The sequence below is a fragment of the Micrasema longulum genome, unplaced genomic scaffold (assembly GCF_059751315.1).
Source record: "Micrasema longulum isolate JH-2025_06_02 unplaced genomic scaffold, ASM5975131v1 h1tg001414l, whole genome shotgun sequence".
NCBI classification, from domain to species: domain Eukaryota; kingdom Metazoa; phylum Arthropoda; class Insecta; order Trichoptera; family Brachycentridae; genus Micrasema; species Micrasema longulum.
The window spans coordinates 467,794-492,249 of NW_028278600.1; the positions used below are offsets into that span (position 1 = coordinate 467,794).

The 24,456-nt window shown below is 34.1% G+C and overlaps 3 protein-coding genes across 4 annotated transcripts; 1 reads left to right on the forward strand and 2 right to left on the reverse strand.

The window, feature by feature from the left end:
• Positions 1 to 334: 334 nt before the first annotated feature.
• LOC148275484 (splicing regulator SDE2) lies at positions 335 to 5,830 on the reverse strand. The gene is made up of 4 exons (XM_088235656.1): positions 5,551 to 5,830; positions 2,824 to 3,122; positions 2,487 to 2,651; positions 335 to 664 (listed from the first exon to the last, which is right to left on the reverse strand). Exons 1-4 carry the CDS (start codon positions 5,653 to 5,655, stop codon positions 433 to 435), a joined length of 801 nt encoding a protein of 266 aa, XP_088091782.1. The 5' UTR covers positions 5,656 to 5,830; the 3' UTR covers positions 335 to 432.
• A 614-nt stretch (positions 5,831 to 6,444) lies between these two features.
• Positions 6,445 to 11,101, forward strand: Trax (Translin associated factor X). The gene is made up of 5 exons (XM_088235655.1): positions 6,445 to 6,761; positions 6,916 to 7,078; positions 7,313 to 7,541; positions 8,704 to 8,875; positions 10,859 to 11,101. The coding sequence occupies exons 1-5, from the start codon at positions 6,740 to 6,742 to the stop codon at positions 10,990 to 10,992; spliced, it is 720 nt and encodes a 239-aa protein (XP_088091781.1). The 5' UTR covers positions 6,445 to 6,739; the 3' UTR covers positions 10,993 to 11,101.
• A 1,398-nt stretch (positions 11,102 to 12,499) lies between these two features.
• On the reverse strand, positions 12,500 to 22,878 carry LOC148275486 (aprataxin and PNK-like factor). 2 transcript variants are annotated; one of them, XM_088235653.1, is made up of 7 exons: positions 22,622 to 22,878; positions 22,394 to 22,468; positions 20,023 to 20,404; positions 19,187 to 19,338; positions 17,723 to 17,907; positions 16,083 to 16,255; positions 12,500 to 12,883 (listed from the first exon to the last, which is right to left on the reverse strand). In XM_088235653.1, the coding sequence occupies exons 1-7, from the start codon at positions 22,715 to 22,717 to the stop codon at positions 12,630 to 12,632; spliced, it is 1,317 nt and encodes a 438-aa protein (XP_088091779.1). In that variant the 5' UTR covers positions 22,718 to 22,878; the 3' UTR covers positions 12,500 to 12,629. The 2 variants fall into 2 exon arrangements, with proteins under 2 accessions (XP_088091779.1, XP_088091780.1); XM_088235654.1 differs by lacking the exon at positions 12,500 to 12,883 and adding an exon at positions 13,767 to 15,075.
• Positions 22,879 to 24,456: the final 1,578 nt, after the last annotated feature.

The window sequence follows — 24,456 nt, forward strand, 5'->3', positions numbered from 1 at the left end:
TTGTAGATTCATTCCGACATATAGTTTTCTTGTGTATCAGTAATATTAGCTAGAATAAATAGATTGTTAAATCAAAATTAGTTGGTATTGAACAGTAATCAAATACATAACATATATAAATTGGTGACCCTGGTGTGATGCGCAAAATTAATGTCAGTTTTTTATTTATTTATATATTACGCATGTAGCTGGGAGCGTCAATCGTTGAAAATGCCCCAGAGGGTGAGTTAAACCGCTAAAGTATATTATAATAATCCTATATTTTGAAATGTGCACGTTTATAACCGAAACAACATTATAAAATAAAATTTTCTATGCTCTTCTATTTAATATGTTTTTTTTGTACTAGAATATTCTTTACTCTCAAATCACACTACTTACAGAAAGCGACAACGAAAGGCCGAAATAGGGGCTAGCGACTAATTCTATAAATTACACTGTTTTAAAATCTGATTCATTTCCGCTATCATCAACTTTAGATGACGATTTGAGTTGTGTGACACTCGGGTTAGTCGGGTTGTGGCCGGGAGCGTGGGAGCGCTTCCCGAGCCCCTTTCCCTTGGAGCTGCTGCGGGGAGGCTCCAACTCCTCGGAGCTCGCCGGAGAAGCGTCATCCTCGCAGCCCGACTCACTGGACGACATATCGGAGAGATCTTCGTCAATCCTGGAAAAAGATAAAGCACCTAATTATGTAACCACTTTTTTCGAAAAACAATGTTTTTAATTGCTTTTTCTTTGTTTTCATTATTGTTTACATAATGTGTATTTGGCTGCTAAAATTATATATATTTTTGACTGTCTTAGAAGGTACTTACCCTTGTTAGATAGTCAAAGTGACTATATTAATGTTATAATTTTATGTATATAACATATGATCAATAAATAATTCGAATCTTTATAAGGACTGTATAGTTTGACTTATAATTCTCCCAAATGACCTGCATCTTTGAGATCTGTACACAATCTTAAATATAAAACAAAAAATACGTACAACTTTCGCTCAGAGAAATTTGTCTATCGTGGCCCCAAGTTATTATCTGTTTTTCCCTTTATTTCGTATATTTTCATGTACATTCGAAATTATATAACTTCGAATACTGAATAACTATAACAATGTAAGTCACTCTCCTAGGACAAGAGCTTGTCTCTTTTTGGGAAAATTGCAGTTTTAATGATTAACTAAATATATAGAAGTAGATTATAATAGAAAATAAAAAATATAAAAAAGTGTTCAATGCCCTAGATCAGTGGTCGGCAAACTCATAATTTAAAAGAGCCAAAGATCGGCAGTACAACAATTAAAATTTCTTCTGAGGGCCAAATTCTTTTCGTATTAAACAAACCTTATAATGCAGCGAAGATCTCCGTATTTACTCACTATTTTGAAATACTTGAGTAAAACATCATGAAATTGGCGATAAAGTGCTTTAAAGACAATTGTGTTGACAATCTTGATCACCAAATCCATAACATTGAAAAAAAGTATCTCATGATTAATTATTGTCTAGAAAATAGAAAAAAAAAACCTTTCTCACTTCGGTCATACTTTTAGCCTCATATGAAAATTAGAACAATTCAATCTAGTTGAATATGATGCTTCTCCATGCATTTAATGACAGCATTTGCTATATCCTCAATAATCCAAGTAGCAAGAGTACTAGAAGTTTGCATTGTGTGAGCCGCACTCTAGCGGCTAAAGAGCCACACGTGACTCGCGAGCCGCGGTTTGCCGACCACTGCCCTAGATGAACATATTAAGTTCTCCAAAACGAAAACCGTTTTCAGAAGTGTACAAGTTTGGAGTTTGTCTAAGGGAAGAGACCATTGCAGGAGACTCCTGCGAGACATCGCATAGTTTCATATACTATTAATCATGTTGTCCAGAGTTCACTAAAATTAGTGTTTGAAATTAAAATTGATGTTTACATAATTTTTGTTTTGGTATTCTTTAATAATAAGTATGCTTCCACTTTCCATTATGTTGTATCCCAACTCAACACAGGGCTCTTGGCCTCGTGGAGTTAGGGATACATTATTATTTGTTTGTAATACGTATTTTTGTTTGAATAAATAAATATAAAATCATTACAAAGTAAGCACAGTATGAATTATGTTGGGCAATAAAAAAATAAGAAAACCTAGATTAAAATGTACTGCAGCAAAAAGGGAAAACGTTTTTGAGAAGGGAATACGAAAGTCTAGGCATTTTCGGGACTTATGACATGCTATTAGCTAGTTTAAGTGGCCACTTTACATACTGTGTAACATTGCTTATGTTTGAACATCCATATTCCCTTCTTAAAAATGTTTTCCCTCTCTGTTGCAATACATTTCAGTCTTGATAACTCTCTGGAGAGTGAAATCCAGCCTTTTGTACATTTGTACATACTCAAAATATTTTTGATAAAAACTAGATTAGGTCAAGTCAAATAATAATTGTAAATTTCCAAAAGTTAGATTGGGTAAGGAAATAATTATGAAATTACCAAAGGTTGGGTTTGCGCTTCTTGGGATTGCTGGCTCCCACTGCGACCTTTACGGGATTAGCTAACACACCGGCCTCCAGCGCTGCATCTCCCTCCTCCTCCAGCCGGCGCCGCGCCTCCTCGTACGCTGGATCCTGGAACTCGTGACTCGGAACTGCGCATAACCTAAAAACAAACAAAAACATAACATTTGATAATACTTTAAACCCTGTGTGGCTATGATGTCGTATGAGTCTACATAGAATACAAGACTTGATATATCTCTAATTTGGAGATGTCTAACTAAAACAGATGTTCAACATAGGTATTAAAAAAGATTTTGAATAAATGATATTACCTTTTAAGTCTGTCTTCCTTCCTCTTGCGTGCCTCCTCCAACCTCTTGGGTTTGGAGGCCGCCCATTCCCTCAGGCTCTGCTCCTCCCGAATGTCTCGCAGCCTTCGCCCGCTCAGGTCGCGGCACGCCTCCCTATTGGTGGTCTTCTCTATCTGCGCGCCGATGGCCCTGAGCATGGACCCGAATCCACCCTTTCCCCCGCACATCCGGGACACGAACCGGACAGGACACTCGCCCGACGGTCGGGACTCCACGGGGCGGCCATTTTGTGTAGCGTACAAATCACACTCCGGAACATTCTAAAATAAAAAACATATCATCATACTCTTGCTCGCATCTGATAGTGCATAGGGCAGTGGTAGCCAACCGGCTATTAGGTCTGTCGATAGCGACAAAGTGAAGAAAAAATGATTCTTAATGTTGTACATAAAAGTAATAAATAACTACTGCTCCACAAAGATCGCACACTACACAGTGCCTGACTATGAAACATATATTGTGGGCTAACCTTGAAATCAGCTTTTTTGAATAACCCACCAAAAACACACATTTGTATCTTCCTCCACGAATGTTAGAAATGGGCAAATCATGCTTCATTAAAATCATAATATGATTATTTGAATGCATGAGTCGTTTATTTGCAGCATTCATGGAGGATACAAAAATGCATTTAAGTAGGAGACTCACAAATGCTGATTTTGAAGTTACTAATTTTCTAAAAATTTTTAAATAACTAATTTTCTTTTAGATGTGCTGAATAACAAATTGCACCCGTGTTTTCGTTCAGCATATTTATGAATTGGCATTTTCATAACTATGAAACGTTGAAAATTATGAAACATTTAAAACTATGAAACATTTTTTGAACTAATACAAATGAAAAGTAAACACCATTCTCATTTGACAAACGCTCAAACGTTGAATTCATTAAGATTGGCAATATCCAACTACAAACCTGACTTTGCTACCCTAGGGAAAGAAGTGCAGACACAATACACACTAATAATTTAAGTAGTCACTTAGAAATATCTTCAATTTTGTCCTGTGTTTTTCAATATAATAAACAAATAAGAAAAAACATATTGCTTTATTTATCTAACACATTGCATGCGTAATAAAAATATTAAAAAATCAATTAAATTTGTGGTAAAGTTTATGAGAGAACTATGATTAAATGATTGGTAGATCGAACGGACTCTGGACAGTAAAAAGTAAATCTTGGGTCTGATCAAGTTGGCCACCAAATGCAGTGTATAGATTCTACTCTGTATCTTCTGTTACAAATTGAGTTTCTTTACTGCTTTACGCGCAGAAGCCTGGGTGAAGATCTACATGACATCCTATCGGTGATAGGTAATAAAGAACTCACACGAGAGGTAGTATTATACATGGTCAAAATAGTGCAAGTAATCGGTAGAATAGACCAAAGTAGGGAACGAAATGCCAAACACTCTTCTAGTAGAATGGAAGGCCTGTTGACTACTGTCAACAGGCCGACTTCTCCTGAAGAGTTTTAAGTGGTTTCCTCTGGACATGAGCAAATGCTGAGAAATTCCTGATTGGCCCACTTCAGCATATCCTTCCTGTTCCCAACAGTTTTAGATAAAATTAAAGTAATATAATTGCAGAAAAATCTTTTTTTTAAAATACAAACCTTGTACATCATAAGCAAGGTAATTAATAACGCAACTCCCATATTTTTATTTTTTTTTAATTAAAAAAACTGAAACAGCAGTCATAGTAGGCGAACACCCCAACTACGTGGCAAACATTTTTTTTCAGGATTTGTAAATTAAAAACAACAACCGATCGAAGAAATATAAATATTTTTACACAGGCAGAATGGAAATGTAACGGAGAGTAATGTTTTTGTTTGTGTATTTTTGTTTTTTTTTCTTCGTTGTAATATTTTAACAATATTTATTACATAATCGATGATCTCTAAAGACAAACGTGTCGAAGTTTACTTTTTACTATCCAGTCTCCGTGCGATCTACCAATCATCATACCTCTATGCACATCCAATGATGAACAAAACACTGCATTGGAACACCAAATGCAACATATTTCGATCATCTATTATGTGAAATTAAGGTAATCGTCATACACTTCAGGATCCAGTTGCGGACAATGAAATATTGCAGCGTATTTCACATTGACCTCGCCAGGATTTGAACCTTGCACCTCGACGAGTTGAAAATACTCATCTAGGGCACAGGCTTAATTTCACACTCAGCACAGTATTTTTTAACATTACCATACATTCAATGAAAAAATACATTTTGTTACGTAAGCAATATAACTAGATAGCTAGATAAAAACTATTGAAATCCGAAAGTTACAGTATTTCAGACACACCATTAGACATCCAGAGAAATATGAGATCGTACATCTCGCTGTACAAGGCGAAATTGCGAGCAAAGGGGGGCTCGAGAGAAGAAAACCTTCCCGGCTGAAGAACTTACGGCAGGGGCAGGCCAAGTCTTCAGTGGAGCAGCCTAATAAATTAATGTTAGCTAACATAATCGCCGACGTCCGATAGCAGACATGCACGCAGAGAAGAGAACTAAAAAAATATTTAATGTCTTTGTCTTTCTATAACCTTATTTTTTTTCCTTTGCCAAGGCACGCGACAAGTCGCGACCAACAATAGCGACGATCGACCTTTGTTTCTTTTATTTTCGTTTCTTATACCACAGTGATAAATAATTATATATTTTGACTTACCGTGATACTCGACACCAGACGTTTCAAATGCGTATATTCAGCGAGGTGTGATTCCGATGACACAGATGCTATGGATAAGTTTTCAAAATAAATTTCTAAATTCATTTTGGTTTTTTTGTGCTAATAGTAGTTCAGCCGAAAAGCAATGATGCCAATGACTATTTAAATCGGTTGTTATCAACAAAACACTGCTAAACCACGCTTAGCTTGTTATTTATGTCAAAATTGTCAAATGTCAAAAATTGCATCGGTCATATTAAAATGTATAATTTGTAACCATAGATCAAAGTAGTGCTGTTACTAATGGTGGTAATAATCGAATTAAAATAATAGAAATATTCTATTATTACAAAGATTGAGACATTTCGAAATGCTTACTATTAATCGAGTTCACTCGTACTAATCGGAAAAATAATCGAGATATCTCGAGTGAATTCATTCGAAATGGTTTTCCGAGATAATCGAGATATGAATTCGGACTTTACATTTCGAAACAATCGAAATATGATTTCGGACTTGATATTTTGAGACAATCGAAACATTGATTCGGAATGGATTTCGAGACAATCGATATATGAATTCGAAATTCGGACATGACATTTCAAAAGCAATGGTAATTAATTTTAATGATTTTTCGCAAGTGTAAAATATCATTCGTGTTCAATATAATTCAAGTATGTAACATTAAATAAATTGTTGCTATGGATTCATATTTATAATACAAAGGGACTAACCTGAGCTGATTAAGATGTAGGTAAAAATTCACAACTTTTAACATTTTTATCTGTCTTTTTTACTGTGCGTAATAAAACAAGTTTTATACCCAATTTCCCGTAGGACTGAAGTTCCTCATTATTATTTTGAAGTACTTTGCTATTACATATATGTATATTAATGTAAAGGAAGTGAGGTCTATGTGCAAAGACAGAGTAATATGGCGCTCTTTCCTGTATACCTACATCTACGGGGAAACGGCGTGATGGCTTGTTTGTTTTATTTGTTTGAAAAAATTCATGTCATTTTTGTAGCTCAACAAGAGCGACACAAATAGCAAACATATCTTTTGAACGCTCCTCAAATTTGACATTTGACGTTTGCAGTGACGTTTTCATTGTGTTTTTGTCTGAGGCTTCTTTCAAATTGTTTTGAATTTCGATCTTTCTATTTTTTTCACTAATTAACAGTGAAAATGCCTGAGTTGGAATCGAAGGGTAAATTGTTTATTTATTGTTTTATTTATTTAATTAATCAAATATATATTATTCGGAGCGTCAGTCCATCAATGTCTATAGAAAATCTGAAAACTATCTGTTTTATGCTTAATATTAATATATTAATATTACAAATGACGTACTTTGATAATAGAAAATTCAGAAGTAGCCAGAGAGAGTGAGGTAATATCATCCTTCCGGCAGTACGCAGCAGAACTAGATGCGAGGCATGACCGTCACGAGAGATTAGTGAAGATCAGCAGAGATGTTACTATTGAGAGCAAAAGAATTATATTCTTCTTGCATTCTCTTATTAAGTAAGTATGAACCAATAATCTTTAGAGCCTCAAAGTTTGTAAAAATGTATTCACCAGTAAAATGGCTTATTTAATTTTTCTGTCAGACAATTTTTGGATGAAGTTAATTTACACAAGCCATTTACATTTATTACTGTAGTGTATTTTAGTGTAGTCGCATGCAAAATAGTACCATTCAGAATAGCACCCCAGGAGTCGTTATCTCTTTATTGTTAACTTTTGTTGAATCGCCAGGAGTGAAGACAGAGAGAATGGCCTGGAGTCAGCGGAGAAGCGGGTGCGGGCCCTACTGTGCGGGGGGCTGCTGAAGGCAGCCAGGGAGAGCCCTAGCGGAGGATTCCAGCCCCTGTCCAACGGGCTGCAAGAGCTGGCAGAGGCAGTTTGTCTCCTTCACCACCTCAAGGGGTCGACTAGCGGAGACTTACCGCGCTGGACTCATATGGCGGACTATTCTGCTGATCGGGTAAATTTGTCTCGATAATTTGATATAATACGTATTTTAGAATTGAAATTTATCGCTTCACAGAGGGAAAACATTTTCGAAAAGGGAATATGGAAGTCTAGGCATTTACAGGGCTTACGACCTGTCATTGGCTGGAATAATATAAGCTTCAATAAAAGTTTTAGCTCTTTTACTTAAAAAAAGTCAACTTATGGAAGAGCTGAAGAAATGTTTCTCTTCTTAAATAATCTTAAAAGAAATTAACCTATAATACAAATTAACATATTACTTGGAAAATATTTACTGCATAAATTATAGAGAAGTCTTGAGGAGCTAGACAGCTGCGCGAGAAGCATCAGCTGTAAAGCCAGAAGAAATAAAGGAACCATTATTCAACAACCTGAGTTTATAATAAAGGAACCATTATTCAACAACCTGAGTTTATAATAAAGGAACCATTATTCAACAACCTGAGTTTATGTCACCCATCCTTATACCTCCAGTCCGATCAAATCATGTCAACATCAAATCGTATAATGTCAAGTCCCTAAATTGTGCAGCCCTACTGTGACGGTTTTTTTTTTTTGTAGTTGCAAATTATTTTTACCTTTCTTTTGTCATATGCAAGGTTTTATCGAATATATATATCTTATATATGGAAGTTATATTCAGTTGACTTTAACTTTTTTTTCACCGTAGATAACAATAATAAAAATAAAAGCATAATCGGAATAAATAAAATATCACTTGAAATATTACATTAACAAATAATAAAAAATAGTTGTGAAGGTTGGACACAAAAGGAGCTAAATACCACCATTAAATAACTCAGCATGCTTGATCGTCCCTGTAATGAATCGAACAGTCTCTCTTCGTGTATCAGTACAGTTCATAAGCTCAGCTAGGTTATTTGTCGCAGCAATCCGAGTGTTAAGTTTGTATTCAAGCTGCCATCTCGGCCTATCGAACATTGGACAGTATATTAGAAGATGTTCTACAGTCTGCTCAGTGAAGCCATCACATGGGCAGCAACTATTGTCCCGCAGCCCAAGGCGATGCAAATATTCCCTCATGTATCCATGCCCATGAGTAATCGACCGGTTTATTTAAGTTATCACATTTGCATTTTTCATTAAATATTTTGGCTCTGATTGAATTTGAGATGTCTTATTGCAACCTGCAGGAAAATGCGGAGAAACTTCGCAGCCTACTGAACCCCATGGACTTCATGCTGGGAGTCGCCGACTACACGGGAGAACTCATGAGACTGTGCATCAACAGTGTGGCAGCTGGAGACCTGGACTCCTGTTTCCTCATCAAAAACATCATGCAGCATCTCTACTCTGGGTTCCTAAGTTAGTATTTACAGTGCTTCTGGTAATGACAATTGTATAATAGGTTAATATTTTATTTAAAGTATTTTCTGGCTGGTGAACCTCATCCACATCAATGATGGCTATACTTAAAAACATAAAAGAAGTCCCTTCGTATATTACTATGCTGTGGACTGTAATGAAAGGTGTGGCTTTGTAAATATTTATTCTTGGAAGATTTAATTTAAATCAGGTGGTATCTAGTATTGCAGGAACCCGATAATTATGATTTTTGTTTCGGAAGCTAGGCAAGCGAGGCAACAGCAAGAGAGAGAGAGGAAGAGAACCTATTTCACTGCCTTATATAGCTTCTGTTGGTAGCTCCACAAATAAACCAAAATATGCATCTAATACAATGAAACCTACCTACATAGGAAAATCAAATTAATCTAAACACTGTCAATAAAATATCACAAACCCTGCAAGTGCCTAGATTTCCATATTCCTTCCCTTTTTGAAAATGTTTTTCACCTCTGTTATTGGTATTTATCTCAGAGTAATAATGCGTAACCTAAAGAGAAGCCCTAACACTATGTTTCATAGAAGCTTTGTTGGTTTGTTGGCTAGCAACCAATTGGTGGTCATTTTGTTTTATTTGACAACGTAAACATAATGGTTCGATCGGATGCTTCTGTAGCTGTGCTTGGCTTTGTTTGTAAATAACTTAGATATTTACATTATAATAAATAAAAATCGACTTTGGTGAATTGCAGTATGTTTGGTTGCAGCAGTAGGAGCGTTAAAGGGGTCAGTTTTCACAGGTAATTGATTCCAAATATTTTCCCATGATTTACATTGATTTTTGGCATTTATTGCCCCGACACGTGTATCATGTTGCTTAAAAACTTTCCTTATATCAACATATTTACTTCAGATACTATTTTTTCTCAATTAAGGGGATACATTTGTGAATTAAAATATGTTTACTGTTGATTATGGGCAATATGTCAGGGCCGCACTAGGCATCCATATAAAGTTTGAGTTTTTATCGAGTAGAGGTTGATTAAAATTTTACTTGAAAATAGCAACGTTAACCCTAAAATCGCAGCTAAAATGACGTGTCCAAATTTCAGGCTGCTACAACTCGCCATTTCGGAGATGTGACAGACAAACAAACAAACTCAACACAGGACTTTGGTTCAATGGAGTTGGGATTTATGTATCAATAAATATAACATAAATATATTGTGAATAAAATGAATAAATAAATAAAAAATAAACACAAACATGTATTTTCAGTTTAATAAAATAAAAATAGGCGAATTATAGAAAAATAGATTGGAATAACCCTGCAATGCTAAAAACACAGGTAGGTACATATTTAAAAGTAATTACAATGCAAATTAATATCCATTTGGCAATTCTCGACTTGAGTACGGCCCATTGTTTTGCTGCGAACCGTATCAAACTTAATACCCAATAGTCATAGAATTGTTTTCCTACGTTTAGGCTCCTCTCTAGGTTATGCATTATTACTCTTAGGTATTTATTAATATTGTTTTATTTCATTCTCGTGCTTTTCAATTTTTTTAATTGTCACATCTGTTCAGATGCAAATTGAGTTTTTCTGTGTTTTTGTGCCATGTGTCGTTCACGCATATATGTCAAATAGCATTGCAGCATCCATCAAATAGTGCAAACGACTGCCAGCACAAAAACTTAATTGGCTTCTGATCATAGTTACACTTGTTTTTATTTTATGAAACTACTGTTAACCTTTTTTTGTTTTTTTATAAAACATATTTTATACTTTGTTTATAGCAAACTTCAGAGGCCAACCAAGAATTGCAATCCATTAACGATTATGTTCCATTTTCACGTAAAAATTACAATCACAAAAGAAGCTAAAAAATCAGGGCGCGTAAGCAAAATTCTCAGCAGCCAGGGTATATTCTGCTTCCCACTAGTTTGGCATTTGAGCGAAGTGATGAATGTTTCCAGAATTAAATGGGAGTTTTTTCGTAGGTTTCAGGACAGGATGCCACCGAGATATGCCACATAAGTTGTCCACACTGCGCCAGAGTGTCCTGAAGGTAGAAGCGGCTTGCTGTAATCTCAAACTCAGAGGACAACAGTCCTTCCTACTCACTGCAGATTAGTGTATTATACTAACTAGTAATATTGTATAAATACTTCACTTTTAAATTTAATTCAATAAACTTTACTTTATTATTGCTCGAATAAAATTATTTGTGTCAAAACTAAAAATGCTTCCTCATTTGCAAAAATATATCTTATGTATACTATGGTGTCTGAGTTTCTTAATATAAATGTATATAAAATTACACTGCATAAGTTGAAACAACTTATTCACACCTTACCAGCAAAAAACCACTGCAAGTTTTAATTTTTATACACAGTGTAACTGGGAGGGTGGATCATCGGTGGCAGGGCGATGCGGGACCTCAATGCCTATCAATTGAACCCTCCAGTATGTTCCGCAATATTCATTTATTTAAAGGTATTTGGATTTTTAAGAAATTATAATCTAAATCCGATTTTAAGCTGGATGTCCTAAGTGTAGCCAAACTGTTAGGACTACAGTTGTATTTTTTTTCCAAGTAGCTCAATAGTAGACCTTTCGTCTAACAATGCCGTTTTTAGTCGTTATTTGATTAAATTCCAAATCTTCACAAAAAAATTGAACTTTATTGGCTCTGAAAAAATAAAATCGATAGGCATTCAGGTGCCCCATTGCCCTGCCACCGATGATCCATTATCCCAGTTACACCGTGTATATGTTGATAGCAACTCAAAAAAAACTCATTTGAAACCAAGCTTTAATTATTCTATTGTATATATATATAGGTATTACATTTTTAATTGTGCCCAGGATAATATCTATGTAATATATTATGTAAACACAAAATCTTCCCGGTGATAATTCAAAATCTGATTATTTACACATTTAGGATTTTCTGATGCAATATTTTTCAGTGGAGCAGTTCTTAAATTTAAACTGGAACAAAAAAACATATGAAATAATAACTACACTATGAAAAGTAAAACTACAGTGTGAAGGTAAGATATAAAATAAACATGTAATGATAAAAATAATGCTTAATTTTAAAATCCCAATAAAACTGCTTGTATATTGTTCAAAAATATTATTTTAATATAACAATCATTATTACAGGCAATATTAACAATAATTATTTATTAAAATGTATTTATATGAATGCTGGTTTAGTTGCATCTCGATCTTTGGCGTTGTATTGTATAGCTATTGCATGATGGACCGTCAACATAAGAAAGTTGGAAATATGTACACATTAAAATTTTGCACTGCATGGTTACGTAACTTATTTATTCATTTATACAGCCTAAGCCAACTACAACAGTTACATGAAGAAACATAAATGCAAGAAACTGAACAAAAATAACATAAATCTATGTAGCAAAGACAAATGAGGGCAAAACAATAATGGTATACAATATATATAATAATTATTATAAAAGTTTTATTTTTAAATGTACATAATATATAGAAATACAATTTAGCAAAAAAATGTTAGCCAAATAATATTTTAGAAACATGAACAAAAAAGAAACTAACATAATTAATCTTGATTTATATCACTACAATTGTGATTTCTCAATTGAATTACTTGACAATTATATATTTTATTTTGTGCTCAATTAACTTAACTGAGTATTGTAACTTTAAGCAAAAATATATTTAAGTACATAATTAAACAAGAGCTTCATAACCAAACCACAGAGTCATTATTATTTTCTATTTTGTTTTTGTGAACTTCTTTGCCTCTCTGAGAAGTCTCCGATTGATTCTCTTGGTGTTCTGTGACTCTTCATCTTCCTCCCCGGACTCTTCATTCGACTGTCCCGAGGACCAGGAAGGGTTGTAATCATCAGAACTGTCGTCGGCCATGAATGGATCCTCGAAGTCGTATTCATCTTCTGTTTCGGATCCACTGAAGCTGGGCCGTTTAGTCCTTTTAACCTTCCTCTTCTTCCGTTTCTTATCATCACCTGTTTTCAAACCCAAAACTTAACAATGCCTACAGTAGAAATCATTAAGTTTATCACATGTTAGGTTTTATCTAAAATTTTAACTCGCATACGAAGCATCCCAAGTGAGAGACTAGGAACTGTTGTTTTCAAAACCTTATCTGATAAAAAAAAGTACATCAAAAATAGTTTTCTTTCAGTTTATCTGCACTTGAAATAATATTCTATTTTATAAGACCTACGCTCTAATTTTTAACATCTACAGTAAAAACAGATTTAGGAAACCAAAATCAAATTAATATTAGCATATAAAAATAATTATTCACATTAATGCATATTTATAAATTAAACTTTACATTGTGACTCAGGAATTCTTTTGAAGGTGTGACAAGAAATATTATTTACATTGTATTTTAGTCGGCTTAATAAGTTTGTGCAATAAAATGTAGGATTACAAATAATTTTTGTACATATTTCTGCAGAAAAGTTTAATGATTTACTCAAACAATAAATGTAATATAGTACTAAGCCAGTTTTGTTATATAATATTGATGTTTCTTGTAGATATTTTTTGACAAAACTCCATAGTTAAGGATTTTGATAAATATATCAATAAAATTGATTGGTTAAGTTCTATTACTTTGTTTCATTTGATCAAAGAGCGCTTTCGCCTAAGTAGGCAACTTCGGGACAGGTAAATTGTTTACATAATTTTAAACTTACATATATACTATTTTTTTACAAGTTTTTGGAAGATAAGAACATCAGATAAGTACTTTTTTTAGGGACAGAACATTTAATAACAACTAGTTTGCGTTTTACTTCTAAATTCTTGTAAACATTTTGCCAGTCCAGGGGTGCTATTCCGAACCGCTCTCGTGGCATAAGAAAACAGTTTTTCTCATTTATTTTGTATGTAAATACAAGAGATAATATACGGCTGCGAGAGCGTTTGGAATACCACCCTGGAGGGGTAGTTACAAATGCTATCTTCATCGGTACATACCGAGATGGTATGCTTAACTTCTCTTTTATCTCTATTTGCCTCGGTATGCTCAACCGACTTGTCATCTTTGACGTCATAATATATAATCGAATTCAGCCAATAAGTGACGCTGAAACTTTATTCCGTGTTCCTTACTAAATTAAAATATGTGTATTTTAAATAAGCTTCTGTAAAATTGGCTACTTCAAAGCGATTATAAACTCTAATAAATCCCAATTAAAGCAAAAAATGCTCACTTGAACATGATTTTTATATGACGTTTGAAAATTCCCAAGCCAGTATGCTTAACTTTTCATCTGTATATATCTACCGAGATATTACAAAGTCGGCTCTTTTGACATCTAGATACTCAGGAAGATAGTAAAAAAAAAAGGTGGAAAAAATATGCTAGATGCTGCCCTATAAAAATATAGCAGCGGCTAGATGCTGCTATATGTTTTAAGGACAGAATCTAGCCACATTACCTCTGCATCTAGCCGTTCGGTTTTAAAACTAACAGTTGTGTCAGAATTTAATTAGACTTCAAAATTTACTTATTTCTATTTCGTATTTTAAATGGGTTTTTAAGAAAAAAAACTGGCCACCTAAGAACGATACAAAATTTGAACAAATCATAATTCAAGCAAAAATCGCTCGGTGGAGCAAAAATTTTTATGACATTTAATGAGTAAATATGTGCACCGTGGGGTACTTTAGACCTCGGTACATATCGATGCAGCGTCGGTAGTGTATCTTCGTAATCGCTCGGGACAATTTATCTTCAACCATGATGCCATGGTGAAGGTATACAGTCCTTAACTTCCGATTGTAATCGCGGCCCTGAAGATGCCTACTTAAGCGAAAGCGCTCGTTGGTCAATAAACAAAATAGTAAAACATAACTTGGGAATTTTGTTGATATTTTACTCAAAATCATTTTTTAATTATTTGTACATTAGTAATGAAATATTGGTTCCCTCTGAAGTCTCAGTATAATTAAAGTTTAAATAAGGCATTATGTATAAAAAATAATCTAAATAGTGGTTAGGTATTTACATATCTTTACATGATTAGAAAATAGAAAAATTATTAAAATTCGTAATCGTAATCTACACTATCGCCGTCGAAATCGTCTACTTCAAAGTGGTCATCGTAAAAGTTGACGGCGTGTGCCGTGATGTTAAATATATTGCCGTTTCTCTCCACCCGCATAGTCCTGGGGATCGCTCCTGCAATCCAACGGACTAACTAAACATCGCATTTCTCACATGTAAAATATTCTTAATACATTTTTAAAATATACACCAAAATTACTTTCATGCTCAAATTCTGAACTAAGAAATCTTCTCCTGTTCTCGATTCATTTACTGCTACGTGCACCTGGCGGTGGTTGCAATGCATGTTATTAATAATCAGTTACCTAAAAGTACATCGATTAGTCTGACATGGCCGTAAAATTATGTCTCTCATTTACTAAATGATGGCTGTGGTCATCAGTACAAAAGACCACATTCCAATACACAGGATCAACCTGCCAAAGGTTATGCCTGTTGGAAGGGCTATCTCTGTTAAACAATATTACAGTATTTTGAGTTTGTCCAAATGTTCGTAGACAAAAAACTGTATATCACCCCCTAGGGAGTCACTGAGATTAACAAATTACAACAGGGATGGAGAACATTTTAGAGAAGGGAATATGGAAGTCTAGGTATTTACAGGACTTATGACCTGTCATTGGCTGGTTGAAGTGGCCACTTTACACAATGTGTAACATTCACCATTTTGCCTACGTTTGAGCATCCATATTTTTCAATTCTTCCATCTGTTGATTTTAGTGAAGTTAATCTGAAACCTTTATTGTTGTGAAGAGATTCATCTGATCAAATTATTTCACATATTCTTTTATATTAACTTCAACAAGTGGCAGGAATCGAACCCGTGGCGCCAATTTCACAGTTAGCCCTCTTACCGACTGCACCGTAGCGCCCACCGCCTGTCGCAATCAATCTACCAATCATTTAGATTCCACACTTACAGTAAGCTGTTTCAGTTTTATAACTCAGGAATGCTTTTATAAGTTAACATTACATCGATTTGTTCAGAATGAAAATACAACCTAGTTTCACTTGCAAAATACTCGGCTTTTGCAGCGGTGTGTAACGCTAGTTGTGTATGTGGTGAAAGACTAGGCTTTAGCGTCGTGTAGCATTGGGAATCAACACATTTGAGGACGTACCCGGTTGGAGCTGGGGCTGGGGCGGTCGGGGAGCCGGGGGCCCGGGGTGGGTGTAGGAGGCCCGGTGCTGCGCGTTGAGGCGGTAACAGGACGCCCCCCACTGGCACGCCACGGGTGCAGCCCACTCTGGGTCGCCAGGGTGGCAATACTCTGCCGTGTGCTGGGGATTCTTCCTGCATTATTGATTTCAGCACATAAGAAAAGTCATTTCCACCCAAGAAAATGTAAAGAGTTTATATGTAAAAAAATAAAATACTATAATATAAAATAAGTACCGGGTAAATATACAATAATTAATACGAGTGTATATTTAAAACATCATTGTACCCCTGTCCGCATCCTATGGTGCATAGGGCACTCCATTGATACTCCAAATGCAGCGTATATCGATCATCTGTCACATGATTGTTAGGTGATCAGCCTTACATCGCAGGTCCCAGTTCAGTAACACTGAATACCGCCATTTAAAATCACCTTTTTAATTCATATTTCATATCGACCATTACAGGAATCGAACCTGGGATCTCAAGTGTGGTTGGCGAACGCGCTACTACGCTAGGAGGCAGACTTAACTCCACTTGATTTCTTTATTCAGGATTTTTTTATGTTCGGCTGTGTGTGCAAAATAGTACCAGAATCCTGGATGAGTACTTTCTACTTAATGATAAACTTCAATCTGTTTTCAATGCAGCAGGAAGGCTTATTACAGGAGTAAAAAAAAATTCTCACATCTCACTATTCAAGCTTTACTGGACAGTATTCAAATCCCTTAAAAAAAATGGCTCCAAGATACCTATCGGACCCGTGTATTAAGAAAACTACATGTCAAAGAAAATCTACTCTTAGCTCAGCATTTGATTCATGCAAAGGAAAACTTATCGAAATCCGACACTCCCAAAGAATAAGGAACCAATTGCCTTCAAACTTACGAATCATCGGCAGTCCCAGTCAGTTCGGATCCCAACTAAAATCTTACTTCTTTAGTTTATCATACCCTCAATTTTAAATCGGAAAATATAATATGTAACTTTAGCTCAGTTAGAATGTAAGTTTACGTTTACAATCGTAAAGCGCCTTTGAGGTGATTTTTCACAAAAATGGCGCTATATAAATCAGCTAAATATTATAAATTAGGACAAAAAGTTTACAATGTGTTGGAAGAAGTATAAATGTAAATATTATGTTGAAAACGTTACATATATTTTACTATGATATTATCAGAACTATGTAAATAAATAATACATTTTAAAACGGAAACAAATAGCTAGAAGCAATTTATAGTCTCGTAGTAGTGTAGCAGACTAACATCAGTGGTCCAAGTTTCAAACTCCGTTAGAATTGTCGTAGACCATAAATAGATTCTGATTTTAAAACACAATTACAACTAGCTGAAAATGGATCCAAAATTGAAGCATTTGGGTAATTCATAACACAATTTTATATACATTAAGAAGCGACTTGGTTTCAACCTTCGAAAATCGTAAACGTGTGGAAGTTTCGAATATTACACAGTATGTGATTACTTGAGGTCATTAGCTTTGTAAGTGTCTAGACTTCCATATTCCTTTTGTCAGTGAATTTCTCTGTCTGCGTTAAAATATCAATCTAAATAAACATGGTGAATTATGGTAAAGTCTCACCTATAACACGAGGCACCAAAGGAACATTTGGTTCTATTACTGGTAGAAGCGGTGTTATCATTCGACCCACTTGGAGATTCATTAGGTTTACTAGAATCTTTTGGCTCGTCCTTAACTTTTCCATCCTTAACATCTGCTGGTTCAATTTTCACACTGGACGTGGCAGGCTCTACATTCATGTTTGCCTAAAAGAAACATAAGTTATTTCACTAATAATTACATCAGTTCATAAGACGGATAAGGCAATACTGTTCGAAACACTATAAATATTTGAAAGGCCATGGAAATCCATGAATTTTTATCGGTGATTCTGTTTTTAATAAATTTACAATATGTGTATGCTAATACATATTTATTTATACTTTTACATTGTATTCTTTTTTTATACAAAATAATGTTCCCTCACTGGGGTGTCCTGTGCCGAGGGAAACATTTTACAAAATGTGAAACATGACTTAAATTAGCTATTTAACAAAGTTAACATAATAATAACAATGAAAAAAACGTAATTAATCCAATTAACCTAATTATCATTAACATATTAAACAATAAAAAACTAAAACAATCATAAAAAACAACCAATTTATATAACAAATTTTATAAACAGTACACACATTTTACCTATTTGGCATGATCCACTCATCGATCCGTGTGCAACCCACCTCCACTATCCATTTCTTAATAGCAATTTTATATTGTGAGAACTTACTTACTATGGATAATGGAAGTAGTTTGTACACTTTAACCAAGTAGTAGGCCAATCCTCTTTGACCGAAGGTTGTATTTATTTTTTTGCAGCATCAGGGTGGAGTATCTAGTAACTCTTGTATTTGTAACGGAAGGTAGAGAATAATGTTTACGTGCGTATTGTAACAAAGCTTTTACATAAAGTTGTTTTATAGATTTTACATAAGATTTTCAAATATACCGAGGGAGCTCTGATTGGGACTCTTAAGATAATTTTTATTAAAGCTTTTTGTGAAATTATTATTTGCTTGATTAGTGTGTTATTTGCACATCCCCATCCAATTATCCCATATTCCAAAACTGATTGAGTTATTGCGTAATATAGTTTTACAAGTTTTTTTAGGCTAATTATATTTCTTATAGTTTTAAAAAACTAAAATTGCTTTTTCAATTTATTTTTAATATGATCAATTTGATTTGAAATTTAAATAGGACTAGAAGGTCGGATTTATTTTGACGGTCTTGAAGAGAAGATATATTTAAGGTAGTTTCTAACTCATTATACGTTATTGGTCTCTGGATAAGCCCAACCTCCAGCCTATCTTTCTCAAAAATCGATGTTGAACTGATTCAATATTCTTGATATGAACATCATAATATGAAGACCAGATAACAGAGGAATACTCTAGGTGCAGGCGAACTAGGAAACAGAAGAGAGTTTAAAGGGTATTAATATTTTATAAGTCAGTTGTGCTTCTGTTAAATAATTATACCGACCTGCAGTTCAGCCAAATCAGGCTTTATATCCTGGGGTGATGTCGGTGAATTGGGGCGAGGACGCTTGGCTTTAGGACTAGAATTATCTTCCGCGTCATTACATTCTTCTCTACTCTTTGGGTCAATTTGCAAAGTGCTTGGAGACGCTCCTTCTAAAAATGGTTAAAAGTATATTAAGCCTTTAGAAACTGTACAAAAACTAATTATTAAAAATGTACTTCATAAAAATTCAGCTCTTTCCTCCGGCCAATTATTTCAGGAAGGTGAACTTTTGAAGCTACGAGAAATCTATTGCCAGCAATGTCTAAAATATGTTTTTATGCACCAACATTTATTTCTTAAAAATTTTAATAGAACTAGTCAAAGATTGTATAGTTTACTTGAAATCCCTTATTGTAAATCCAGACTTGGGCATACATTCATTTTCCATAGCTCCAAAACTGCTAATTTGTTTGTAAAAACCATAATTTGTCTATCTACCATTTAATGAATTTCTAAAATTTTTATAAAGTTTGCTATAAACTGGCATGAACAATATATAATATAACTGTTAAATACCTTTTTTTTAAAGTCAATGTTTAATTTATTCTGTGAAATATACTTTCACTTGACTCAAAACTATTGAACTACTGACAATGGTGGTGATTTTATTACTTAAATACAACCAATAATTAAAAAATATGTACATTAATCGTTATCTTTCTGAAAAAAATACTTTTACAAAATCGAAAAGAAAAGTTGTTGCGGGCAGTGCAAGACAGAGAGGCTTTTTTAGAAGTGATTGCCAATTTCGGGGACACCTGATAGGATACGAGAGAAGAATAATAAAAACTTACCAAGCAATGAAGGAGAAGCAACATTGCTTTCCGTATTCTCTTCCGCTAAATCGTCATCCCCTCCAAAAGCTATTCCATCGTCACTCAAATCATTGGCCAACACAGTTGAACAATTTAGCTCTGAAGTACTTTTATTACATGCGCTTACATTCTGTGTTTCATTCATTTCTTCTGTGCTATTCTCATAAACTTCTGTATTTGGACTTTCCGAGTGATCTTTTCTATTATCTTTGTCATCCTCAACTAAGCTGATGGAATACTTATAAGAATCGGGTAATAGTGCAATGGAATCTCCGTTACTTAAAGTAGCATTTTCTCCTTTTTTTAATACAAGAAAATTTTCCGTTGATTGAGAATAGTAGAAACAGGGGTTTATATGCATCTGAAATATTGGACAAAACATATAACATTTTAAGTGGCAATAATGCCACAAACCAAATTATTTAAGTATCGTTTGAATAAGAAATTTAAATACTATTTTTATATTAAAAATTCAATTAGTATACAATCTACCAACCTAAAGTTATTTACTTCAGCTATTGAAAAAATAAGAATAAAATAGTGTTGAATTATTCCTCAAAATTTAGATACACAGTTTATTTTTTGTCTTTTGTTTACTTTAAAAAAACCTTCTGAGTTTTTATGTTGTAATTCACATTTTATGTTTGGTTTAGTTGTTATTTAACCGATTTTAAATGTTACAAAAAATATGTCAACAAAAAGGATTAGCATAGAAAAAAATAACTAAGCGATGTAAATTGACATATTTTGATCTAAATTTATTGCAACAGAGGGGGAAAACATTTTTGAGGAAGGAATATGTCCAGGCATTTACGGGGCTTATGACCTGTCATTGACAAGTGGGTTAAACCAACTGGTACAAAAAGAATTACCTATACAAAATTGAAGTGCTTTCAAGCATCGCCTAGTAGGAGAAATAATTCAGCCAGATGAATCTTAGCCACATCAATAAAGGTTTCAGCTCTTTAACTTCACAAAAGTCGACAGATGGAAGAGTTGAAGAAATGTGGATGTTTAAACATAGGCAGAATGGTGAATGTTACACAGTGCGTACAGTGTCCATTAAACCAGCCAATTACAGATCACAAAACTTCCATATTCCCCTTTCGAAAATGTTTTCCCTCTCTGTTGCAATAAATTTAGATTTTAGTAATTCCCTAGGGAGTGAAATCCCGCAAGCCTACAAATATTTGGACATACTCAAAATGTCGTTGAATATTATTTTGATTTACTACAAAACACGGTAGGTATATGCTGCCATAATAAGCCTAAATGGAACTGGCAGAGGAAGGATGAAAGCCGAGTGAACGTGGTTGAAATGCGATCTCTTAGACGAATGTGTGGGAAATCAATGTATGACAGGGTTACGAATGATGAAATCAGGCGAGAGTGTGAATCTGAGTCAAGTATAATTGATAAGATTAAGAAAGGGTCTCTGAGATGGTTTAGTCACGTAGAACGAATGGACGACGAAAGAATGGTAAAACAAGTTTATAAACTTTCTTTTTCATACAATTTTTTCTCTGTTTTTGATGTGTATTATTATTATCCTATCTTTTTCTGAAATTAATGTATCAAATATTTTTGTGTACCATATATTATCTTATATATACTTACTGTAAACTAATTTTTATTATTTATTATTAACATTAATTTGTTAATAACATTTTTTTATACGTATATATGTATATATGTATTTTTTTTTGTTTAAATTCTTTATAAGTTATTTACAATTTGTTTTTAATTCAATCACTTTTCTTATATACATTTTTTTTTCTTTTTTACTATGTAAAGTTTCAGTTTTTATTTTGCATAGCAGTATGCTTTTTATTGTTTCTACATGTATACAAAAAAGCGTTGTTTATTTTTTTAAATTATTACTTACTATGTTTGTACTTACCTGTATATTTTTTGTAAATGCCCCTTGGGCGTATTGTACAATTAAATAAATAAAAAAAATAATAAATATGGCAAAAATGAACGGTAACGTGAGCCGAGGAAGACCAAGGAAGATGTGACATGATCAGATAAACCAAAATCTTAAGTTTGGTCATGTCAAAAGCAGACAGAACCGAAGGGCATGTATGACAAGATGGATGAATGTGGAGGAAGCTAGGAATGTAAGCCAGGATAGACGTGTGGCGGTCCATTCTCTCTGCCTACCAAGTCATTTCCGCTTCTCAAATATGAGATATTATCTTGTACAAAAATAAATAAATCAGATCGGCAAAGCATACAACAGTAATCTAATGTAAAATGGTCAATTCAGCAGATAGGACGTTTAGCCTTAGCGGGGCAGTATGGTAGTGTTAATATTACAAGCTGACAAAAAATACAATACAATTCCTACCGCAGTAATTTTGGTGACTCCATCCTCGCCTACTTCCAGTTGACAATGCTGTCGAGATATCCTCTTATCTTTGCACTAAAAACAAAAGCTTTGTTTATTACTGTACTATACTTACGCGAACACCACATCAAATAAGTTAATAATTGGAGACATTGAATAGAATCGATACATGCTGTTTTGGAAAGAAATACACAAAATTTAAAATTAAAAACAAAAGAATAACCTTACTTCTAAAGGAATTCCGCGTCCCAATGCATGTTTTCCAATGCCTAACAATATAGGATCAGAACCTTCCACGTCTTTTCTACAAAGCTTCAAAATCATTATAAAACAAAGTATCCGTTGAGTTTAGCTACTCAGACTGGCAATTATAATTTTAATAAATAATACTCAATTTCTAAACTGCGAAATACTTTTTGACACATTTGACAGTTGACAGCATTGACAGTTGATTCTGAATCTGACATTGACCTTCGCATCCAACCAAGTTGGCAACTGTCGCATCTGAAAGCGCCTTTACACTCTACACGATGACCACAACCCTATCTCCTTCCAAACTTTCCCAATTATAATATATATTTTTTTTAGATTTAAATTTGTATGTGCAAGCTGTATCCTGCCTACTTAATAACACCATTAATTAGAAAATGTGTTTATAAATTTTATTTAGTAAAATTTTTCACCAATTTTTTACCGGTTTGTTTTTTGGTTAGCTGGAAAATGTTACTTATAACAGCAAATAAATCCGCCAAAGTGCATGCGTTTTTTTATGTAAATTTAAATAAATAAATATTTTCTTCTAAACATGTTTAATTATAGATTACCGACGAAGATTTTTCAAACGCTCATGCAAATATATTCATTTTCGTACACAAATATCGGTTTTTCTTTATAGACGGTCGAAGATAATTTTTTTAACTTTCCATTGTAATCGGGGCCCTGGTTATATTCAAATAAATATCTAGTCGCTTTAGTGCGTTTTTGTCCAACATACCATTTTTAACGAAATTGAGTTGAGTGTACAGGAGTTCTGAGAAAGCCATTATTTATAAAATTTAAAAAATGTTAAAACGGGTTTTTGAACGAATTTTGTCTTAGGTTGTGGTTGTTATTTATGCCTAATTCCTAAAATAAATCTTTAAAGCTCTATTTTTGCAAATTTTTGTTTTGGTCTGTTGGACAAAAGCAAACTGAAGCGACGATCTTTTGCATCTTGACGACACATTTTTTTACCAAAGTGTGGTTGCGCCGATATTATAAACCTATATATTCTATATATATTTTATGTTACCCACATTTAACATTAATATTCTCACCCTCACATCTCCCCATGTCCCTCACCGCCCAGTAGATTTAGTTAAAAATTGACCACAGAGTCGTCTTGATCGCCGCCGCTTACCGCTCCGCACCGCGTAACCGCTCCCGCTACCGCATTCCACAAAAAAACCATAAAGAATTAAGTGAGAAGTGACGTGTCCCAAAGCCATCTCCAACCTCCAGTCAAAACCACAAGATAGATCCGGAAGGTAGGAGATTTTTATAAATTTCTGCTGGGATCCAACCCCGTCTCCTTAGTTCCTTTCGCCGCACCGCTCCGCATGGCCACATGGCCCCTCCAATGTATATTATATTCGTACTTCATTACCTACTTATTTTACGTTAGTCATCTTTTGTGGTAATTAGTAAACGTTAATAATTCATTGTCTTGATGCGTTTAGGCAATATTGTTCAAATTTCTCTTTTATGTCTGAAGGAGCAGGTGTCTTATGGCTAAAAGATCCTATCTTTATGATCTAAAGAGCCATATTCAACGAGTTGTGAGTAACTCACTATTAGAAAATGGGAATCAAGTTGGAATAGAGTGCTATTCGGACCCTAGCCTTAAGAAGTTTGCACTCAAATGATACAATAACTACAATTTTAATTGTTTGATATTGTTTAGATATATCTTGCGTTTTCTCCAAACGGTACCTTTTCTAAAATAAAACTTTAACTAGCCCCTCCACTTAATTTAAATATAAACTTTATAACCCAATGCAATATTAGTTCCAAGAGGACATATT